This window comes from Myripristis murdjan, chromosome 8 (assembly GCF_902150065.1).
Source record: "Myripristis murdjan chromosome 8, fMyrMur1.1, whole genome shotgun sequence".
Taxonomy (NCBI): Eukaryota; Metazoa; Chordata; class Actinopteri; order Holocentriformes; family Holocentridae; genus Myripristis; species Myripristis murdjan.
The window spans coordinates 24,730,830-24,754,882 of NC_043987.1; the positions used below are offsets into that span (position 1 = coordinate 24,730,830).

Here is a 24,053-nt window from a genome sequence, read left to right on the forward strand (position 1 = left end):
TAAGTAGCTCTGAGGCCACACGATATTGAAGAAATGCAGTGGAAGTTTATAGTCATGCGATTCGCTGCATTCTGTCCTTAACTACCGTTTGTGCCACTTTAATTTCACCCTCTGCGTTTTATGGTAAGACAAAGACAATATTTAAACACATGGGTTTAGATGAATCAAACAAAGGCACAACACTTTCACATCTAGCCTTCCATTAAAGCAGTGAATCACCAACACAGTAAGGAACCGAGACGCGAGTAGGAGGTGTGGTTTCATTTTTTTGTATTTTTATTTTCCCTTCATTTCAATTCATCTACAGGGCTTAGTTCATGTCTCTCTTCTCATCTCAATTCAAAAAGATAGTGTCTAAAAATACGGGGTAAGATGCATCTCTTTTTCTGTCCTCAACTTCAAAATGACCATCAAACAGATTGTATTTGATACCAACTCTGTACATATTGTAACAACAACAGTGCATCTGCCATAGTGCAAAGCTCAACAGAATCAAACTGACCGCATCCACGCATATCAGACGAGCAGCCTCCTCAACCCCAAACTAGATATCTTTAATCTCATTTACAGTGGTGGAACCAGGGGATCATTACAAAGTCTCTGGGCTGAGGTGCCAACCCAGAGCTCAAGGGCTATCAACAAATGTACAAAAAATTCATGACAATTCAGTGATACTTGGAATGATAGAGAAACGGCTTGGACGGCCCGCCCAGCCGTCATGTCACATTGATAGATGTATGGATAGCATAGACTACAGGAGAGATTTGCAGATGCAAGTCATGTCAAGAGACGGATAGCTATATCTTTGCTGAAACGGATAAAAGTCATTATTTAACATAGCTTTTAAATTACTTTTCATACAGTGTATTTAACATTCAGTATATCTTGCACATATTTACAAATAGGTGTGCATACAGTTGGCTAGTGCTCGTTTTTATGTAGATACATCACATTATAAACCATTTAATTCTTTATTGATGTGCTGCCTTTGTGGTGCCATGGCTGCAGAGCACAACAGGTCGTAGAAAGAGATGATATTCTAGAGGTAAAAACCTGTCTATCTACACGTGATAGCAGGAGTGCCAAGGTGTATGAGGACACAACTGCCCCTAACACTAGTGTAAACACTCATACATTCTCTCTCCTTTCTTTAAAAATCTCGAACACCCATACATTCACCCGTGAGCAAACATACATATTAAACCTCCTTAGCGTACAAACAAACTTTGGGCCTCAAGAAGGCAGTGAGCACACATACAGACAGTTTTATACAGACAGATTTTTTTTTTTTTTTTTGTCAACACTAGAGATGGAATGTATGTCAATAGATCTGTGGTTGAAAACACTAAGTTACGGTCTCTGCTGCTTCAAAGTTCAGTGATTCAAAATGATCCCAAAACCATAACGCCTAACTTCCCTTTTGTACCTGAAAACTTGTGGGAGGGCAGGTCGAGTGCCTCAAGTTAAAATAACAATTGACAAGAAACATAAACTCAGTCACCAGTCTGGGTTCTAAACAATGCTTTACGCTTTCTATTTTTTCCCTCCGAGTCATATTCATATATGATCGTTAGTACTTCCTCAGTCCCTCGTGCAAAACTTGCCACCAACCGTCCAGTGCAGACACTCTCTGTTTATCCATGTTTCCATGACGCTGTATATTAAAAATGTATTGGCAAATCATTGTCCATTTTTAGATGCACCTAGTCAAGGCCTGGCCTTGGAGGACTCTGCCTCTGGTCCTTCCTTTTGAGACAAAAGGAAAATTATTCAGTTCCTATTACAGTATTTCAGCATTTCACTAGTCTATTAGATGGCCAGTCTGTGCTAGTCCACCTTTTGACTGTGGACTCAATCGGTGGCCAGATAGTTTGAATACAGGCAGGCAAGCAGGCATTGGAAAGACGTGTCATGTTGAATTGGTCCACCGTTGATATGTTCTTCATCAGACTGTCTGAGACACGAGGAAAGAGGTACACAGACACCAAAGCACATTCTGAGAGCCGCCGAACTGGAGGAGGACCCTGGTGTCTCCCACAGGGAGAGCCACCTGCTCCTCTAGGTGTGGCCCGGACACGATCCTCAGTGGCCTGCTGGCAGCAACCACAGGAATATGATTTGGCTGGTATGGTGAGAGGAGCTCCACGGGCCCAGAGGAGGGCGGAGCCGGGCAGAAAGACAGACGAAGAGCAGACAGGAGAGTGGAGGAGACGATATCGGAAGAGGTTTGGAGAGATCTAGGACAGGAGTGGAAGACTTTTTTCCCTCTTCTCCGATGTGGAAACGACACAGTGCAAGGAGGAAGACAGGAGTAGACAAGACACGAAGATAGAAAGACACAGACATCTTATCCTCCGCCAGATCTGAGAGGGTAGAAGAGATTGTGAAGGGGAGATTGTTAGAGGAGGAAACACAGTTGTAAAAGGATGATATGACAATGCAGATAAGAGCCTGAGGGTTTGGGGAAGAAGATGGAAGAACAGAAGCGAAATCACACCGCATTACAGGTGTAATCTGATGGAACCGGGGTTGAAATGCAATCTGAGTGAGGAGGTATTTCACTGGGGTTTCAGTCGCGTGGAGTATTCAGGCAAAAGGAGCAATGAGACAGAACTAATGCTACAGTAGAGAAGCTGCTAGATGGAGCTCTGTGGAGGTGAACCAAGGCATGAGCTCCAGATGGTGGAGGATGGAGTTAGTAGCCATGCTGAGAGAAGCTGGCATGGGATGAGATGGGATGTGAGGCGATGGGATGCCAGTGCGACATCACAGGACTCATACCTTCCTCTTCGAATGTTCCTGCATCCGGCGAGAGCACGTTGAGAGGGGAAAAAAAAGACACAAGATCAGAAGACATGTTGACCATCAACAGAGCAACAGACTTGGAGGCATATTAGAAAAGCCAATCAACAGTCAGCTTGCATTGGAACCGATAATGACATTTGAAAATCTAATGAGGAAGCACTGATAAAAGTGCATTAGAACAATCCAATTCTGCGGGTGGAATTGTTAAAAACAGCATGAAACAACTCACACGTTAATATAAAATACAGTCATATTAAGCTGAATTAACATGTGAAATTAAATGGATTTTATAATTGGCTACCTCAAACTCAGCTGAGATTTAACCATGGCAGAAAGATTTGACAACAAAAAATATGAATCAAGCAATGAGCCGGTCGATCCATCATTCATCGACTGGTCCTATCCAACATCCGTCTTGCCAGGTTACAGTGATGATACCACATGCAGCAGGGCTACAGTAGTCGTGGCAACCAACCCTCTCAGTCCCATACGGTTTTAGTCGGACAGGGCGCCCTGCCAGGACTAAATCTCCAATCCTCCAAGCCAGAGGTCTGAGTACCAAGAGATGACCACCTGCTAACAGCTCATGCACACATGCACAGACACTTACCTCTGGACCCGAAAAGGACTGTTGGTTACATGCCACGGCTAACGGGAACGCAAACTCGTCAAAAAGCATTTGCGATTTTGCCTCTCATACATCCAAGACTGTCAGTGACTAGAGCCGGTTCATGAATGCAAGGGAAGTGGTGGCAGTCCTTTTAGGTCAGAGTATAAGGAGAAGCGACAGAAGCGAGCATGCACGGGTGGAGCAGCACGGAGGAAGCTCTTCAGTGAGGGCGTGTGGGTCGGGGCGCTGCCTATTGGAGAAAAAAAGCAGGGTAATACATGCTAAGAGAGCAAAGCATGGCTAAAAAAGGGTGCTTGAATTAATCCACTGCAATAGTTCACTGCTACAAGAGGACTGAAGGGACTGGAGATAGGTTTGGGGGGGAAAAAAAAAACTGCAAATAGGGAAACTTCCAGATGTGGCACCAGTGGACTAGGCGGGGCAGCTAGGGCCGACAAACATATGGAGCGCTGAGGAGAGTGCTGTCGTGGTTCCTGGCAGGTTGACATCTCTATTGCGCCCTATCTTTATTTATTTTTTTAAAAAAAAAGGCCAGGCTAATGCAGGGCAAGGGAGGAGGGGGGAGGGAGAGGTGCAGGATGGAGCTTTGGGTTGATCTTGCCATGTCAGATTGGATCAGAGAAAACAAAAATGTGATGTTTGATTACGGCATAATATCAGAGCAGTCCAAGCATTAGCACTTCTCAGACTCGACTCCCCACTTCCCCTCCCCGGGTCGGTTGCGATGAGTTGCAAACGGGCATTTGTTTCGGAGGGGTGTGAGTGAGGAGGGGGAGGGGGGGCCTTTAGGTAGAAGCAGACAGGTACACAAAGGCATGCCAGAACTCTTACTTAAATCCCCATCCTGTTCCCCCTAGGACTATAGCTGCCAGGAGAATAGCACCTGCGATGGACCCTATTATGATATTGGTGCCACTGGGACCTGCGCAGAGGAAGGAGTGGGGGAGGAGGGGTGCGGAGGAGGAGGAGGAGGAGGAGGAGGAGGAGGGGCAGAAACAAAACAACACCACTAAAAACACACGTCAGAGGACAGCATCAACACTGTACATCAACAACATCAACTAGAGAGAGAGAGAAAGGTAAAGACAGATCATAAGATACCTGCAGACAGAGAAAGAGAGAGGAAAGAGGGTCCAGCACGTGGGGTGAAGGTGGGAGAACAGGCGGGTGAGCGAGGGAGGTCAGGGAGACAACAGTTAAATAAAAGGAGAGAGTGTTTCATTACTTTGTTCTCATTCCCCCTCTCCTGCTCTTTCACAGCGGGACACCCTCTTGCTCAGGGTGGCTTTGGTTTTTTGCCCTATGAGAGCAGCTGCTCAATTGCTCTGTGTCATTGGCAAGACTGCAAGAAAGTAAGGAAGACACTTGAGGATGGCCGCGCCCGCAAGACATACCGCCGCAAGCACACAATCTCGCACTCGCACGCCAATGTACATGCACATATGCTCCATCCACGAAATGAGTCTCAACACACACCGACACACTCCCACATAGAAAACAAAGACTTAGCAGGGAGGAAGACACTGTGTGGTCCAAACACCGATGTTTAATTTCTCACAACTGATTCATACATAATTAGGTGACGTGTTCCTCTTGCTGGGGCAGAACAAGATACTACACTCGGTTTCAGTACACAGAGAAGCTACAGTGACGATGGGTAAGAGACTATGAGGGGGATATGAAGAGACAGACAGATCAGTCAGACAGACGAGCAGAGCGAAGAGTGCTATAGACCTTTCTTCTCCGGACCCGTCGGGACCGTAGGCTCGGGGATGGGGTCGAAAACGCTGCAGTCCTTCCCCGTGTAGTCCCTGTGACAGATACACTTCACCTCATTACTGCAGGTCTAAAAGAGAGGCAGGGTTGGAAATCAGGAAAGAAGTCAGACAACGGCAACGAGGAAAAGGCGTAAAAGAAAGAGAGAAGTCCGGTGTAAGGCAGGGTTCAACGTGCGGGCACATTTACCCCGTGGTCGGAGCAGGTTCGTCCGAAGTTGGAGCCGGGACAGGTGCTGAGGTTGAAGGCCGCCACAGGGAGGCAGCGTCGCTCCAGACACATCATGTTGGGACCGCAAGGGGTGCCGTCCTCCACATAGCCCAGGTCTGAGCCGTCCTCCAGCAGCGCATGGCCGCCTCTGAACAAAGCATGGACGCAGACATCACAGAGGTGGAGGAGGAGGAGGAGGAGAGGTAAGCAGAGTGACTGAGGGACATCGTAGGCTACTGTTCAATCTCTGCTCAGACTGATGCGCCGCCATGAAACCACTCACCGGCAGTCCAGGTATTTGTTTTGGTGGTAGATGGTCAGGCTGGTCACTTCGCCCTGCAAGTCTCCAAACTTCGGCTTCACCGTCATATTGGCACAGAACAGGAAGCCACACAAGACATCTCTGGAATTGAGGAATGGCAGAGAACAATGAGCGACATATTTCGGACGTATTCACACTACTCTGCTGTCGGCTCCTGTTTAACATGAAAAGAAAAGGATGAAGCGGACGTAAGGGGTGCGGCGCCTCCTAATATTGACAAAAATAAAGTGTTAGAGGAGCATACAGGATTTAGGATGTCACAATACAAAGGCAGCTGAGTGTTCACAACAGCAAACAGAGTGAAGATGGAAACAAAAGCATCAAATATTGATGGCAGCTGTGAGCGCATTTCCCAACAAACTATAGTCATGCAGAGTCATTATGGAGCAAATTGGCTTTGTTCCGAGAGTTTCTAGAAAGCGCTTTGAGAGTTGCACGTAAGTACTCTTTGCTGATAGTGGGACAGCTGCCTGACCCACTTTTGATTTTCAGCAAAAAAAATGTAGCTGAGGCACTTCTTTTTCTATAAAAAAAAAAAAGAGAGAGAGGCTGAATAATGCGAACACACCCTGATTCCGCCAAAGGAGCGACAGTAACGGGAGTAAGAGCGGCATTACTCACGGTTTGTTGCACTGCAGCCAGCCCTGGCCATTGGGACCCGGTCCACAGTTGCCTTTCTCCGTTCCCTCAGCGTTGAGCTTCTCATAACAGAACCGATCTGCAGAATCTGGGAGGAAACGTGAACATATTGTCACAAGTCAGGCTGCAGTTTTGAGCTGTACAAGCTCAAAGCTAGAAAGGACTATAAAAATGTAGAATATGTGGTGCATAAGGGATGTTGGTGAGATTTATACTATACTTACTGTAACCCCAGAGCCCCCTGCACTGTCCATCACGAGTCCTGCATCGCCCTCCGTAACAGCGCCCCTGCAGACGAGCGACAACAAGGCTAGAATCAAGAAAAGAGCCGCGGGTGTTGCTCAGTAAGAAAACATGGCACAGACCGGCACTTACCTGACTGCTATCACACAAGTATCCATCCAGCTTGTGGACATTGTGTGGGCACTACAAAAAGGAGAAAGACACAGTTTACTGGAGACTCCGGGTTAACCCTCTGAACCCCAAGCAGTTTTGGGGTGTTTTCTGCTCCCCTCACATTTTGGCTCACTGTGGGCTTGTTTTTCACTGCAATTACAAGTGCTGCACCTCTATGGAAACAGCACAGCTGTGGCTATCACCTGAAGCCATTCAAAAATGTCTTTCACACAGTATGAAAGAGTTATAGTGCCATAAATAATAAAAAAAATAAAAAAGGCAAACTGATTTTTTTTTTTTGATAATTTATTTTACAATAATCAAGAAACATTGAAATAAATGTACAGAACATTTTTTCAGGTGCCCACAAGTGTCACTGATCCAGGAAAAAAAAAAAGTAGGGCTTCACATGATTTATTTCCTGAAATATTAACATTTTTCCAACCTGTATAAACTTAGGCGTTTTTACTGCCTTGCACCCTTCCATGTTACTACTGTTGCCTACACACTGAAATTCAGTGAATTTTTGTCATGCGACTGTTGGGCTCACCTGAATCAATCAAGATGTCTCAGATCCGCTGAAGACTGCAGAATTTTCTGTTTTTTGAGTGATCTGGATTGAGTAAACGACTATTTTTTGGCGAATTGTTCAATGAAGCATGTATTAAAAAAATGATTCGAATGAAAAATCACGTTTTTAGGTTTAGATTTGTCCTTTTTTTTTACCGCCGTCAGACATGTTGCATTCAGGGACTGTTGGAAAATTCAAATTCCAATGAAAAAATAGGTTTTTAAAGCCTCCAGCTATGATAAACGATTGAATTTTGGCCATTTTTTAAAAAATACATGTCTTTCTATCCCGCCGGCGGGTTTGGGGTTCAGGGGGTTAATGTGCTCTTGCAGTGTCGTGCCTCACGCTGCAGTCCACGTTACCTGGCTCGAGTCTCCAGTGCAGGTCTCCGGGATGTCGCAGTCGTTCACGGCCTCTCGACACACCACGCCTCTCTGCTCGTACTGAAACACGGCATCAAAAGACATCAGAGAACAACCGGACGCAAATGTAAAGTCTGGAATTGTAGAAACAAGGAACGGAATATTTGTTCTTTTTGCACTTGTTTTCCACCTCAACACACCAGTTGTCAGGATGGCAGGTGGTCTAATGTGCCGCGTTTTCCGGTCTCAAAGCGGAGGTGTGGGCTTGAATCTGACTTTGGATGAACAGTTTCAAAAGCACATCCAAAATTAGGGAAGATGACTGGATACAATACTAACACTTTATTTATTTATCAGGGCGCACACACCACAAAACACTTCAAACATGAAGCATTGTGATTAGGGCTCCTCTTGCCAATATGTCTTAGCACTTTGTTGCATGTGCCATAATAAATAAGTGAAATGTCAGAATTGTTTCCAGCCACTTTCTCTATTTTTGGAGGACCTCGCTCTTTTTGGGGGTTAGTCAAATTGGATTTGATTTTTTTTTTCTTTTTTGGCTGAACAATCTGTAAACAAGACTTTGAAGAGTCTTTCTCTGCACCATACCAATCAGTTTTTATACTCATTTAGCTGGCACTTTTTCTATGATTCTACCTATAACAATACAATACAATAGAAAGAAGGACTCACCTTGCAGCCACTGCAGCAGAGCCCATTACTGCACATGGCATCATGGGTAAGTGTGCACTTCTTACAGCAGGCGCCTCCACTACGGACGCACTCCTACAAACCACAAACACAAAAAACAAGCCTTCGGTTCGGCTCCACAAAACACCACGCAGCTTCAGTGCGAACACCCAGACAGACTGTGGACGCACCACCCATCTGCAGCAGGTTAAAGGACCGGCTTCTATCCAGGGAGATGTAAACACACATAATGTCCAATGTGGGAACTCACCACCTGTGATCCACAATCGCACTCCTCTCCTGGCTCCACGAAGCCATTCCCACACTCTGGAGGGTCCAACAGCTGAAGGAGAAAGAGAGTGCAAGATATATATATATATATATATATGTGTGTATTTATATATTTGTATAAGTGAGGAACAGATGGAGCAGGAATGTGTCAGTATTATAGGAGATCGTTGGCAGGAGCTAAAGGACGTGAGGGGAGTTATGAAAGAGTGTGAAGTCAATGCCAACTATACCGTCAGTGCATATGTGTTATGAGGGAAATGTGGACAATAGGGACATTTCATTAGTCCAAATAGCGGCGCTAAGTTGTAAATCAGCTCAGCTCCATTCCTTGTTAGACCACACCAGGATTCACTCCAGCCCACATCCCCCTCACCTTGTTGGGCTTGTTGAAGAGGCAGCTTCCGCCTCCCTGCAGTAAGAACTGGACGTACTCATCAACACTGCAGCGAGAAAACTTTCTGGGCAGATAATATCTACATTCATAAACACACACACACACACATGCACACACACACAAAGAGACACAGAAACATCCAAGACCAAAACAAGGACAGAGGGAGAAAAAAAAAAAAAAAAACATCTCAGAACAATGTCTTTCTGCCAGTAAGGGATGCCAGATCCAGTGTGGGTGTCTGTGCCATCACTTCGCAATCTGACAGAAATGTTACCATCTGTAGTAAGATATTACTCAAATGATAATTGAAATCTGTATTGTTCCATCTGGTGCAGAGAGCCAATTCCAAATTACTCATATAGTAAATGTTTTAATTCACCATTCGTAATTCTTTCACGGTGGCCAGCCGCCGCTGTTTGATGTTTCAACAAATTAGCCAAACACATCGAATATGAGCCGCAATTATCATTGACTTGGCTCATTGAGATCTGAGTAGAAGTCAAAGCAACTCTCAGTTACAGGTGTTCAAGTGTCTAATTGAGTGAACTGAATGGAACAAATTACAGCCTAGAGAGAGAGAGAGAGAGCGAAAAGAAACAGTCCTGCCGTCTGCTGTTAATACAGCCTCTGCAGAAGTGGAATGGCAAGAGTCATTTCATGGCTCTATTACTTTTTTTTTTTTTTTCACTTTGGGCCTGAATTACATGGTTTAAAAAATTACATTGTGACTGTTTTGAAAGATACGGTGATTCAGTATGATTTGCGATTTTAGTAGGATGGCAATTTTTCAATCAGTATTTAAATTTTCATGGAAAAAAAAAATGAAAAACGATAAGTGATTATAAATGATTTTGCAAGAAGAATATCATTTGTAGGTTTGAGCATCCCTGCAGCACCACAATACTTTATTTATAATGGCATTTTCATCACACATTTTACTTTTATCGAAAGATTGCAGCTCCTGTGATTTGGATATTGCACTTGGCCATATTGCGATTGTGATACTATTTTGAATAATAATTCAGCAATTGTCCATTTTAATATGCAACGATGTGGATTTTTACCCAGTGTCCTCCATGATGCAGCCCAACCAGGCATCTGGGCACCTGCAGTCTCCTGGGAGAGAGGGATTAGAGAAGATAGACAATTTGCTAGGTGCAGCGCGTTCTGAGAAATATATTCAAAATAGACAAAAAAGGCAGCACGGTTACCTGAAATGAATAGTACTAAGAAGTTGTAACATCCTAAATCCTAAAAATGTCACCTTTCCAACGTAAAACAGAGGTGGATATGTAAAGTACCCATAGTGTGTGCACTGTGCTCTCCTCCTGGCACTGAATGATGGAGCTAATGGCTCTTCAACATTAATCACCCAGCCCATTGTGCAGTGGCAGCGATGCTCTAATCCTCCCCCCCCTTGGACTCAGGTGACTAATCACCTAATGGAGAACTCTAATTACAGATGGACCCGTAGCTGAGCGCTGCCAGACGGAGATACCAGCGCCCGACACTCTCCCGGTCCCTGGCTTTGCTAATTTATTCAGCACAACACTGGTTTTGCAGTTCTCCTCTCTCCATCCGTCACCTCCCCTGCATTGTCAGTCATTCCCTGCCTCTGTCGCGTCCAAAATCAGACATTTCTCCGTCCCTTATGTCTTTTCCGTCCACCGCTTCTCCATCGTCTTTCTTACCTGCCGAGTTGCGTGCGTTGTTCCACCTCATGCCGATGTTCTGGCCGAGGCTCTGGCACAAAGTGACGGCCATCGAGCCTGCGTTCCCGTACTGAGACAGACACACAGAGAGGCCGACACAGAGGCTTCGTGAGACCATTAAGGAAATCCTACATTTGGTGTAGTAATACTGAACCTACGCAGATTTTTCCTCACCTCGTTGATGCCCCCTCCCCTGGTTGGAGAGCAAACCCCTCCCGTGTAGGCCGTCCCGCTGCGGCTACTCTGGAACGTGCGCCCTCTGTGGAGTGCAGGAAAGATAATGAACACCTCACCCAAGCTTTAGAATCCAAAATAAAACTGGCAAAAGTATCCAAAAGTCAAACAAGCTTCGCCAAGTGTGTGTGTGTGTATATATGTCAGGACGGGTGGTTGCGGGGCTGCTTACGAGAACAGGTGGACCACATCGCTCTGCTCCTTGATGCTGTCCTTCCTGTACTTCATGAAGTTCTGCAGCGTCGTCAAAGGGTCCACCACCACTGGCATCATGTTTTCGGTGGTCCACGTCTCCATGGCGATCAGCACGATCCTTGTGTTCAGCTGTTCCTTGTAGATCTGGTGACCAAAAATACCCGTCAGTCGACCAACATCTCGCTGAGTTCAATGTGATTTCTCTCCTCGTAATGCATGGAGGGGAGCACTGTGAGCGACGTGGGATATTTCATTTCTAAATGTGGAGTTCTTGACAGGTGGTGTGTATGCAGAGTTTAGGCGGAGAGAGAATGTTAATCCTACAAGCAAAGCGCTTACCGCATCTGCCATGTTGACGACCGCTTTGGCAAAGTTCTTGGTCTGGCTGCTAGAGCGTCGCAGCTGCACAAACTGTAGACAGACGAGGACACACAGATGGTATAAAGAGATGGATCACACTCGCTCAGGCATGCACGCGCACGCTCGCGCACACAAACAGGTTGAACTCACCATTTCGTAGTCATTGACGACCATCAGCTCAATATATTTGGTCTCAGTCTGGACAGAGGGCCTGCGGACGAGCCTCTTAGATCGTCTCAGCCCCCCAGATGTCCGTTGCTCCCTCGTTTGGTCTGGTCTGTCGTCATCGCCATCGCCTCCTCTGTAAGTGTCCCACTCACTGTCCTCGGTACACTCTGGATACAGTGAAACAGAGCTGGGTAGGGCACTTGCAGTAATATTATTTATTCCAGAAACATGTAGTGTTAAGTCATAATATAACAGTTACTAATCAAAAACTTAAGTCGTGACCTCCTCACTTATCAAATTGAATGATCAAAAAACTGCATCCCACGCCATTCCCTGATTTGTTTTGCCAGAATTTGTCACTGTCCGCTCCGCTGTTTACTGTCTCCGGGTGAAGTGTTCCCACCTCTGTGATTTTACTCAGCAACACCACGACGACAACACTACACATCAACACGATGTGGTTACCATCATAAGCCACGAGAAGCAGCAGAGTATGGCTTGTAGAGAACAGACTGAACCCTCAGCATCCGCTGCTATGACAACCACCTGTCAGTCATCATGAGCGGCGCTTGGCGGATCATCAGATTTCTGACATTAACGAGCTGAAACTTCTGAAAATCTGAAATCTCTTAAGGTCCTGGTCAGTGTTTGTTTTGTTATTGGACTGCTCGTATTAATTATTACCCACCTTGATTTTGCCGTAACCTGAAACAAAAACCTGAATTCATATCTTAAATGGAAGATAATACTTTTAACACACTATTAAGGTGTATTTAAAAACAATTTCTATTATCCCTGACATGCTGCTGTTAAGGGCTATCAAGAAATTTTGCTTCCACACACTTGTATTCACGCTCATGCATAAACATGTACACTCACACATGTACACATACTCACACAGGTTCATACACTCTTTTTACACACTTTTACACACATTTACTGCATTGATCTAATGTATATTTGCTCTTTTTGTTGGTTTGTTGACATTTTTTGACATAGTTTTTTTTTTTTATGTAATCAAATTTTGAGGTGGGATTCTCCTATAAGCCCCTAGGGTTTTTCTGTATCTCACCTGCACAATCTATTGCTATTTCCTTTTTTTGTTCTGATGTTTTGCTTTTATTGCCTATTTAGGTGTCATTTGTCAATGCCTATTTTTGTACAGCACTTTGTTGCAGCTGTGGTTGTTTTAAAGGGCTTTATAAATAAAGCTGAGTTGAGTTGAGTTGAGTTGAGTATTGTGCAAATAAATAAATAAATGGAAAAACTTGAGCGCCCCTTAATTAAAACACAGACATACTAGTGAATAATACTGTGATTAGGTATTTGTTGTCAATTTCTTTGAAATCAATGGGTTTAATCTTGAAATCAAGAAGTCTTAAAGTAAGTAGTGCTTTAGTGTTTAGCTTTTAGTTTTCAGGGGATATTTAAGGTAAAAGTAAGGGCATATTAAGGGTTTTGTGTTTCATAGTGGTTATCCCAGTTTATGAAGGTGCAATGAATGCAACAGCGAGTCCTGGGAGTGTGCTGCAAAAGAATACAACAAGGAGGGTCTGCCCTTGTGGAGTAATAATTAAAGTATGAATACTACTTTTTAAATGAATAATGAGTAAAAGCATTACTTTTTTCGAGAAAGGAGTTTAGGTGTCATTTGTCAACATAAGGCTGTAAGTTTAAGTAACATAAGTTTGTACTGTGGATGCACTTACGAACCTGGGCAGCTAGAAGATAGTCTGACATCAGGCATCCTGTGGATTAAGTGAGCACCATCATCCTAGAAAATAAAAAATAATACATCAGGATCTAACAGCAACCCCATCTGCGTCTATCTTCTCGCTATGATTACAGCAAGATCATCCCGGTCAACAAAACTATCGCTCTGCTCAGAGCAATTATTATTATTATTATTATTAATCTCTCCTCGACCGCTTACCTGATTACTCCCATTGAAAATAGGCTCGATCCCATAGGAGAAGAAGCCGTCTGAGAACATGCCACTGAGGAGCAACAACAAGAGAAAGACGGCGAGAAAACAAACAAACAAACAAACCAGGTTTATAATGATAGCTGAGGGGAATGGTAGGAAAAAAAAATTAAGGATAGGCTGTTGGAGATTTTTTTTTTTTTAATGATAAACACCACCTAGCCAAATCAGCATGCACAAGTGAATAAGCATGTGATAAGATAATAAATACGAGGTGATACAGTGAGTGCGGCTGAGGCTCACCATAGGCCGTGGCAGGTGGAGAGAGCCGCCCAGGACTCTGGTAAACCTCTTAACCTCCCCTGGTAGTAGCAGTGCTCCCCTCCCTGCGAACACAAGGCACAACACACTGCTGTTACATGCAACAACCAGCACTGACAGATGGGCTTCCTTGCTGCTAGCTTTAAAGGCGTACTTTCATAGTTCATTTAATATCCTGCTGCTTCAGTCCTGGGAAAAAAAAAAAAAAAAAAAAAGTCTCACAACCTCTGCAAACGTGAATCCCATAGTGCTACTCTCCCTCTTCCCATTATGGCGTTTATGGCACAGTTTGTGGCCTACTTGTGTTTGCCGCTCGACTCCGTTCTACTCGACTCCACTGATAATAAAAGTGGGCTACTGTTGTGGATTCCTGGAAGCAGACAAGTTAAAACAACTCAGGCGCGCTGGTCACACATTTCTCAGGACTGTGAACCAAGCCCTCCTTTCTACATCAACGCTCTCTAACGCTTAACGTGATCACTGAGCCTCGGTGCCTCCAGCAAAAGAAGGTAAAGTTTGTGTACGTTAGAGAGACGTCTGCATACTGTAGGTACAAAGAGTCTGTGCTTTTCTTGTACTTGTGTACTTTTCCCGGAATCGTCAGCAATCAGCAGCGTAGAAAAAAACAAACAAAAAAAAAAAAACAATGACACAGGAGTTTTTCAGTATTCCACCAAAACTACCCTGCACACTGATCTCTTCAATAAATCAACACTTGAGTTTCCCACACAGTCAGAGTAAAACTATTTGAGTTAAAAGGAGATCACACTTCTACTGATGAGGCTGCAAATAGGTTGTTTTTCCACCTGGGTTATATATTGATATTATATTGGCAGGATTTTTTATATTATAATACACCAAAATATTAGAGAGGGGAAGTTTAGTTTTTTTTTTTTTTTTTTTAATATGGTGTAATCTCCCTTGTGCATATCACAATGCCTAATCTTCATGCCTACACTTGGCGGCAGTGTTGGAGTCAGAAGGTTAGGTGGTTGCTTAAAGGCACACTCCGCAATTTCAAATGGGAGGGCACAACAACTTTGTTTACTGACTTTAAGGAGGATGCTGAGGAAGGATAAAAACCCCTCAGATTCATGCCAAGACTGATAACCCATAAAATGAATGTAACACTGTAAAATATCTTTCTTCTTGTATCTAATGTTTTGATGTCAACTGTACACAAAAACATGAAAAATACAGTGGAATTCACTTACATTTTTGGGGTTATGGGGCATCCTGAACAGAACTTTGAGGCATCTCTAAGTTCTGCGCTTTTGAGAATCGAGCGGCATTCATCTCTCTTTAACCACATCATAACAGCACAATCTGCCTTTAACACCCTCTGGTTCGTGTTTATGTCAGTCTGGAAACTCATGAGTGTGTATTTGTAACCATGGTTAGGTCGAATTGACCTGGAGGGTTTGAAAGCCCTTGGAAAAAGGAGTGGCGGAGAGCGCAAACCTGAGCTTTGTTTTGCCTTGTTATTATTTTCATCGATGAAGACCTGGGCTGAATAAATCCTCGTGTAGCCTTGATATGACTCAGCTGAATTATTGCATCTTCCACGCTACTATTTTCCCCTACATGACTGGTCATAAAAAACACATTACTGATGAGTGTTCATGCAAAATATCAGTCATCCCTACAATATTGTTTTATATGGATCGATATCAAGGTATTCGATAAAAGATATTGTGATGTTTGATTTTATTAATTGCCCCGTCCTTTTTTTTCTAATAGTGGTGCAAAGGACCTCTTGCTCTGCTTCCTCCTACCCTTCTAACAACCTTGACCAAGAGCACCAGCCTTTATCTCCCACTGACATTTCCCTCCAAGGGGGCGAGTCACTTCACCAGGTCACCACGGTGAAGGTAAACTGCGGAAAAGGTGAGAAACCTTGGCTCACCGGGATGAAATTGAATTCAGCAGGCTGTCTGAGCCTTGCCACAAAACGGCTCAGGCGAATGGCCACTTATAGCGCTTTGAATAGAAATGAGAGCTGCAGATATATCTGTCTGGTGACGCGCTCTCCCGGGTGGATCACGCCCGCCACATCCAGCCGCAGCAGAGATTCATGCGAGGCGTGATCCGGCCGAGTGGCAATCTGGCCCGACTGCGGGTCTCCGTCCACGACTCCTCCTCTCTCCCACCCAACCGCTCTTGGAAGAAACCTACTGTCTGCACACTCACACACTCACACACACACACAAACTTCCAAAATTACTCCTCCCGATGCCCAAGCCCATTGTGCCTTTGTATTAACTGGCATTTACTCCCATTTTCCCTCCTCCTCTCGCCTGCTCTCCTCTTCCCTTCCTCACGGTCTTCTTTCATTCTCTTCTCTGCCAAGAACTTAATGACACCACTGAGCGAACTCGTTGCTATGGAAACAGGCTCCTGATTGGTCAGGAGGACTGAGGGAGAGTTGGGAATGAGGGTGGGTGGGGACATGGGGTGCTGGATGGGTGGGTGGGAGCTGGGGAGGGGAAGGGGGGGGGCAGTTAGTAGCACATTTGTACAATGAAACGGAAAAAAAAAAAAGCAGCAGCATTCTTCCCTCCTAGCAAACAGAATGCAGTCACTCAGACAGACGTTCGTGCAGACATTCCTCTGGTCTGTCCAGACAAGCGCGTATCACGTTAGATGTCAAGGCTTTCATCCGTTTTTCCTTATCGCTGGATGATTCCCTCCCTGAGCTTGTGGTTTTACACCACAGGCATTTGCTGCCTCATTTCATCGCCATCTGAGAAAGGACACGGCAGGGAAAGATGCATTCATCCTGCTCACAGAGAAAAGCAGGCCTTTATGATACACACTAATTAGAGTCATATGGTACCTCTGAGAGCACGATGCACTTTCCAGAAATACATTAAGCAGGAAGATGAGAAAAATGAAATTCAATATAAAACAAAACTGCTAAAAACATAAAATGAAATGAACTATAACAATGCTAATGATAATAACAATAATCATGCTTTAGCAAACTCAGACACATCTTAGTCCTCAACTTTTTTGTTGGTGGTGGGAGGCGACTCAACACTTGGAAACAAATCTAGGTTACAGGACTTTGCAAGATCCTGAAAATGTGAAGTGTTGCTGAATGATGCGGTTAAAAAATATGCATTGCAAGTATTTTGACAGGTATTGCAATAGTGAAATCATTCACAGTTTTTGTGGGAATGAGTTATTGCATCATATTTATTTTTTTTATTTTCACTGAAAAATGACAATGACACATGATGACAATGGGATTTTTGCTGTTTTCCTATGTTGGAGAGGACAATTTGTAGACCAGAGCATCCCCTGCAGCACCACAATTTTTCACTTTTAATGGTATTTTGTCACACATTTATACCTTTAGCAAAAAAAAAAAAAAAAAATTGCAGTTCCTGTTATTTGGATATTGTACCAGGCCATACTGTGATTTAACTCATCAGCCCTCATGTGAGTGATGTAGGTATTCCTCAAAATAATGAATGTCAGACATGTAGAAAGCCTTACATGTGATAAACAAAACACAAAAATCAATTCTAAGATCCACAGGCCACCAGGGAGTCCAGCACCAGAGTACCATGTGATAGTCACTTTTAGTCACTTTTAATGGCTTGACAACCGGATGCAGCACAATCTGCCTGTCGTGTGTTTTAGACAGTCTGCTGTCTGTGCAAACGGAGGTGATTACCTCTAGCATTCAACAATACTTTTGCAAAATTGTGTGTGCACATGTCCACACCCCATGCAGATAGTCTTACCACGGACTGCGAGGGTTTGCCGTCTTGGTTAAAGTGCCGTTCCACGTACTCTGAGGACAAGAGGTGGCTGAAAGAGAGGAAAGACACACTGAAAACATGCAGAAACGCCCTCCCATCATCCTACGATGAAGAGAATAGATTTCATCATCAGGGATATTCATCTCTGCCCCTGTCACTCTCTCTCTCTGTCTTCAGATCTACTTAGAAAAAGCAATCACATTATTGCTATCATCAATCAAGGGTTATCGTTTACCACAAATGTACAGTGTAGTATGACCATATATCAGCAATGGCTTTAATATAGTCAGTGTTTAAGTACTGGAACCTCATGAATAATAAAGTCATCATAATCCAGGCCACACTCTCTGTATCCTTCCTCCTCTGGGTCAGAGTCTACACTAATGCACCACTTAACTTTGTGTGTGTGTGTGTGTGTGCATGTGTGTGTGAATGTACTCATATTGGTATTCCCCGTCTTGTCATGTAACATAATAGAGGCACTAAGTGGATGCGCTTAAGTGCAAGGAAATGCTATGTGTATAAAAGTCTAAAGATAATATGACGGTGCAAGGTAATACTGACTGGTTGAGCTCCAGGTCCAGAGTGAAGGTGTGTCCAAAGGCTTTGACTTGGAAAAAGCTGTGGGCCAAGTGGACCGGCTGAAAAAAACAAAAAAACACACACACAAAAAAAAAAAAAACACAACAGCGACAGAGACAAAGACAAAGACAGATTTCACTTCTGATTAAGTGTAACCAAACAATTCCAGTCACCGTGTTGCTCCGCAGAACAATTTTCAAAATGTCTCATGAATAATTCAGCAGGATCAATAGGGCGTGCGCTCTGAAAGCATCTCGGCAGCTGACACATTATGATTGATAAAGTCTCCATTGATCTGTGTTGGCTGCCAGCACTCTGGTGGGCACGACGGCAGAGTACCACGGCCTTTTAAGAACTACACTTGAGTTTTTATGATGGAGATGGATGGAGAGGGGTTTGACAGAAGGAGAGGAGGAGGAAGAGAGAGCTTAACTTGTCCATCTATTTTCGCTGCTGTCGTGCAAGTGTCCCCTGTGGACAGCTGCCAAAGACGGAGAGGTGAGGAGACAGCAGGGCCGGACAGGAGAGAGAGGGAGGGAGAGAGAGAGAGAGAGATAAAAAAAAAGAGAGAGAGAGAGATTTACGGCAGACTTAACAGTGTGTCTCTGCAACAACACCTATGGTGCCAGCATGGCTGCAGCGGCTGCAGTGATTCACTGGGCTTTTACAGTAAAACACGGGCCAGGAATTTTCCCTCCAGAGACTCCGGACAGCACATCTCTCACCCTGCTGTCTAGAAGTGACAGAAACAGGATCTATCGGCCTGTCGGAGATAATACAGTTTCTCCCGAGACACACCACGTCTTTCACCGCTTTACATTGATTTCACCTGTATAATAGTCATCACATTGTTGTGTGTGTGTGTGTGTGGGGGGGGCTGCTGTAAGGAATACAGGGCTGAGGAAAATACAAAGCGCTTTGAATGAACCTCTCAATATTTGTTGCATATCATCGCCTCGCCTCATTATCTGTCTCTGCTCCGGCTCTGCAACACTACCTGACAGATCCCGACTGCTACTGACTTTTACAGAGACAGTAAAATATACAAGGAGCCATTATCAGTAGGCCTATATCTGCCGTTGTGCTTTTTGCCATATGCCACTCCCTGATTTGTCTCATTCAAGCTTAAGCGCCAAGTAACAGCAGTGACGCAAGCGACTGAGGCTGAGCTCCTTACAGTAGGAAAGCCTTCTAGACTCTGATAATTATTTGTCTCACAATTAAAAAAACAAAATGTGGGGACATACGCCTCCGCAAGTAACATGAGGTACCAAAATCCAGGTAAATCCATCTGCCAACAACATCAGAGTGAGTTCTATCCACCTGGCGCTACGACTGAAAAGGGAAATCCCACCAAATAATCTTAATCCAGTATATATTAAAGATGCACTATGCACAAATGCACAGGGCTGACATAAGTGAGGACTTGTTAGACTCAACTAATAAGGAATAAGCATGTAATTTGACAGCCCAACTCACTGATAAATGATAATGGTAATGATAAATTATGTGCTTATTCTTTTTTCTCAGTCCAAAGCCTCTCATTTAAATCAACCCTCAGCAATTTTGCAGTGAACCTTTCATTAGCTTTCTGTAAATCACCTGCTCGTTATGTAAAGATCCTCAGTTTAAGGGTCAGGTAACATGAAGACAACATGTAAAATTAAAAGCTCAGCAGCACTGACACACATGCTACAAAATGCCTCCTCATCTGTTTAGAGCAAAGGGTGACATGACATTACTACACCGCAAAAAAGCAAGTTCAGCTCATCCTCTGGTCATTTTTTTTTTTTTAAATTCTATCACACTGCTCATTTTAAGCTCCTTAAATAATTAATAAACAACACACAGCAGATCTAGTCAAGTTGCTGAATCAGAGGCTCCTGAAACCGTATCCTAACACACACACTGAGTTATATATTTCATATGTTATTTTGTGGGTGGCATTAATATTGAGGTTAACTACAGCATTCAAACATATGACTGGTGTGTGCAAGCACCCTAATGTACTTTCTCGTAGCAGTCCCCATGAAGTACATCATTCTCATTCCTCATCTTAGACAGGAAGAGAGAGAGAGCGAGACAGAGAGAGGGAGATATTGAATGGTGAGTGCTCAGGAGCCTTGGCCCATGCAGCACTTCTCACACAGGCTTATTTAATAATTAATGGGGACATACTTCAACACAACACTGAATAATGAAGAAGTCAGGGGCTCAGCACGGCGGCCAGATAATCGGACGTGATATCTGAATATTTCAGGAAGAGCTCAGCTTCATCATGTGGCAACGAGGGCGACTCAAAACACGCACGCTAACTCAGGCTTGTGTTTCAACTCTCTGATATAAGTACAATCATGCTGGCTCAGCATGCAAAGCAGGAAAGACGGTTTTGATTTCAAGAACCAGACTCTGAGACTCGAACTGGTAAGCTGCTGTCAGGGGTTAAACTTGAATAAACTCATCAAAAAAAAAAAAAAAAAAAAAAAAAGATTAAAAATACAACAAGCACTCCTCGAGATGCAGCCTATTCTCTCTTGCTTGGCCTGCCTTGGTTTAGTCCTGCTGACATCATTTCGCTGTGGACATTCACAGAGATTTTCAATGAATAAGTGGGTCAAAACCATGGAGGAGCAGAGATTGCAGCGAGCCACCTCTCTGCACTGTCATCCCTGTGTAGCTGGAGCAGCCTGAGCAGCAGAGACGAGCATTGCACTGCACTGCTTTACAGACACTGGCAAAGGAGGTTCCCATCAGCAGGATGACAGGCTTTCTTGATACAGTCACACCCATATGGGTCTGCACAGCCTCGCTAGAAAGCCATAAAGTGTAACTCTGCCGGAAAAATCTCCTGCCTCTTTATTATATTATTAATTATTTAACAAAAAGAGCTGTACTACAGAGGTTTCCATTTAAAGACTCTCAAACCGAAAAATGTTGGGGTTCAAACTCCAATGCATTATGATTCTGTTCTGAGAAAGATTTTTTTTTTAAAGTGAATCCTTTCACATTCTCTAATAACTTTCTTTTTAATTACGTGACTGTGAAATGATCCTCTCCCTCATTTTGCTGTGATATGCCTGGATCCTCGAGCCCACTTTGAGAACCACTGCACTTGGCAATCACAATGCTCCATTTCACAATAGTGTGTCCCAGAATGAGCACAAGCAGGGCTGCAAGGGGAGGTGGGGACTGCCCTCAGCCGCAACTTACCGATGAGTCCCCGGTGCTGTTCTTCACCCTGGTGCCCAAGTGCTCATGAGCCATTTCTTCCTCCGACTCGATCTGCTGCACCAGCCGCTTTGGATAGGTGACCTCGGTCGCAGTGTCCCTGCTGTCCGGCCGCCCCGCCGGGCTGAACCAGTCCCACATGCTGCCATCCTGCACCGGGCTCCTGTCCACACCTATGTAGAGCACAGTGGGCGCACACAGGAAAACAGTTATCACAGGCCTGTGGGTGTTGAGCTGATAGTTTTTGTCACCATGAGGAAGAGCAAACAAAATGATAGAAATCTATTTGGAGGCCATATAGTTTTACACACACACACACACACACACACACACACACACACACACACACACACAAACACCTCCAGGGAGCATTCACACCAATGTTTTTCTGGTCTAAAAACTTGGTTAATATACATTTATTAAATCCACACTGCTCAAATAGTAAAATCTTGACAGTCATTAGTCATTACTGCAGTTTATCCCCTCAAAAACTGAGTGTATCTAAGCGGGTTTGTAAGTTTTGAGAAACAGATTATAGGCTTTACTGGGATTGACGCCCATACACAGGCCTTTCCATAACCTAAAATCTCACCGATTATCAATCAGGCTGGCAAAACTTGTGACCTTAGTTAGTGATAATTGTCTCCAGCATGATGCTTTTAGAGGCTTATTTGAAAGACCATCGCTGGAGACGATTATGCGCGAAATTGGACAGGCGATGGGGTTGCGGTGGAAATGTGTTGATGCAGCAAATCTACCGCATCGGAGAGGGGTTTGAGGCCAGCAGGCTGGCTGGCTATCTCACTTGGCAACAAAACAGCGCTGAAATAAAATCTCAGGTTACAGGGTGGAGGAAAAGTGATTGCGGGTGCAAAAAAACAAATGCGGATGCAAGGGAAGCGAAAATCGTGCTCCCCCTCAGTACCAATCATCTCTGTTTCTCTTACCTGAGACTGCAAGCCTATCGCCCACTGCAGCAAAGACCATGAAGCACCACACCGCCAGCATGATCTTCACATATTCCCCCGGATTATAACATCGAGAGGCTCAAACTGTCACAAACCCCGGACGATGGAAGGGGGAAAAAACGACCAAAAAAAAGCGCACAGCAAAAAGACGATGGCGAGGATCCAAAGGTGAATTTGCTAAACATCTGATGATGCGCGTCTTCTCATCGCTCCCCCTCTTTCTCTCTCAGCTCCTGCCAGCACCGCTACGGAGAATTTGGATTTGCATATCAGAATGAGGAAAAATGAAACACAGCTCGGGCCTGTGCGGCGGAGGTGATCAATACGTGCAGAGAGATTGATAAGTCAGGGCGTGAAGAAATACTAAGAAACGGGGGGGTGCGCACCACGGATGCATAATTCCTGCAAGGCTGTGCGGGTGCGTATGGATGGGGTTGTAGCCGATGTGTGTGTAGTGTGTGTGTGTGTGTGTATGTGTGCGTGTATGCGAATATGCGGTATGCGGAAACGGAGGATGGGAAAAAGAAGAGAAATGCGTTGGGTCTGCGGTGATGAGGACACGTGGGACCGTGGTACCCTCCCTCATCCCGAGCAGCTTCTTCCTCCTCCTCCCGTTGCCATGCAGCTCTCTGCGCAGGGAGGAGAGGCGGCAGCCCGGCCGAGGAGAGGCAGAAAGGGGATCACAGGGCTCCACATTAGAATTCATTCACTTTCCCTGATCGCCGAGTGTGAATGGCGGAGTCTGTTTTGTGAATGCCGCGGCACGGAAATTATACATCCGCAGCGGCTGAAGGTGTGTCCTCCCTCCAGTGTGCCTAATTCGCCGGTGTTGTCTCACTTTACCGTCATGCTCTCATCCATAATAATGACATCCGGTTTGTCGTCTGCCGTTCACCGGATCCCAGTTTGCATCTGCACCCAGAATCGCCCAAGCAAATGAATCACTGAAACCCTGCAAGGGGCTCATGGTGTTCACTGTGTTACCTAACAGTGAATTTATGGTGTCATTTTGCTCCTGTAGCTGTAACATACCTGCAATATTCCTGCAGAGTTACAGTTTTACTGTGATACGTTTTTTTCTAATGTGCAGCTTTACGGTGATATTTGTTTTGTATCCTAATATCCAGCAATCTATCATTGAATTACTACATCTTTTTCATAAAGGTGGGATGTGTGATGTGTGAACACTGACACTGGCAGGTTTCTCAGAAACACCTCTTCTGCAGTAGGCCATGCAGCCACCATGCACACACTACACAGCCGTAAAAAGAATAATATCAATCTTATTCATACATTTCGTAAGGATAATTAATGCCTGTGAACATAAAAGAAAAACCTGTCAGACTGTAAGTCCCTGTAGGAATCAATAGTCTTGACATGAGCAGCCATAAAGCACAATAAAGATCAGTATAAACTCAGGTTTGTGTGGCACACTACCATTATAAGTTTTAATCATATTATATTCATACCACAGACACTATAGTAATTTTTCTTTGGAATAAAC

The 24,053-nt window shown here is 44.4% G+C and overlaps 1 protein-coding gene across 2 annotated transcripts; it reads right to left on the reverse strand.

Annotated features, from left to right (window-relative positions):
- Nucleotides 1-1,279: 1,279 nt before the first annotated feature.
- LOC115362947 (disintegrin and metalloproteinase domain-containing protein 11-like) lies at nt 1,280-23,000 on the reverse strand. 2 transcript variants are annotated; one of them, XM_030056968.1, is made up of 25 exons: nt 22,529-22,998; nt 21,564-21,754; nt 18,336-18,412; nt 17,754-17,820; nt 13,984-14,066; nt 13,690-13,753; nt 13,470-13,530; nt 11,739-11,923; nt 11,568-11,639; nt 11,206-11,372; nt 10,974-11,058; nt 10,779-10,869; nt 10,152-10,203; nt 9,067-9,166; nt 8,674-8,745; nt 8,406-8,498; nt 7,713-7,793; nt 6,759-6,809; nt 6,608-6,671; nt 6,366-6,471; nt 5,706-5,825; nt 5,402-5,570; nt 5,171-5,282; nt 2,782-2,799; nt 1,280-2,363 (listed from the first exon to the last, which is right to left on the reverse strand). In XM_030056968.1, the coding sequence occupies exons 1-25, from the start codon at nt 22,587-22,589 to the stop codon at nt 2,083-2,085; spliced, it is 2,523 nt and encodes an 840-aa protein (XP_029912828.1). In that variant the 5' UTR covers nt 22,590-22,998; the 3' UTR covers nt 1,280-2,082. The 2 variants fall into 2 exon arrangements, with proteins under 2 accessions (XP_029912828.1, XP_029912829.1); XM_030056969.1 differs by adding an exon at nt 4,268-4,358 and having other exon boundaries at nt 2,260-2,799; nt 22,529-23,000.
- Between the last annotated feature and the right edge of the window lie 1,053 nt (nt 23,001-24,053).

Bases quoted from the DNA above. Each gene is read 5' to 3' on its own strand.
- LOC115362947 (XM_030056968.1), bottom strand. From the start codon at position 22,589: ATGCTGGCGGTGTGGTGCTTCATGGTCTTTGCTGCAGTGGGCGATAGG. The intron at 21,755-22,528 runs GTAAGAGAAACA...TGCTCTACATAG, and splicing joins CGATAGGCTTGCAGTCTCAG to GTGTGGACAGGAGCCCGGTG. The intron at 9,167-10,151 runs GTAAAAATCCAC...TTATGAATGTAG, and splicing joins TGCATCATGGAGGACACTGG to ATATTATCTGCCCAGAAAGT.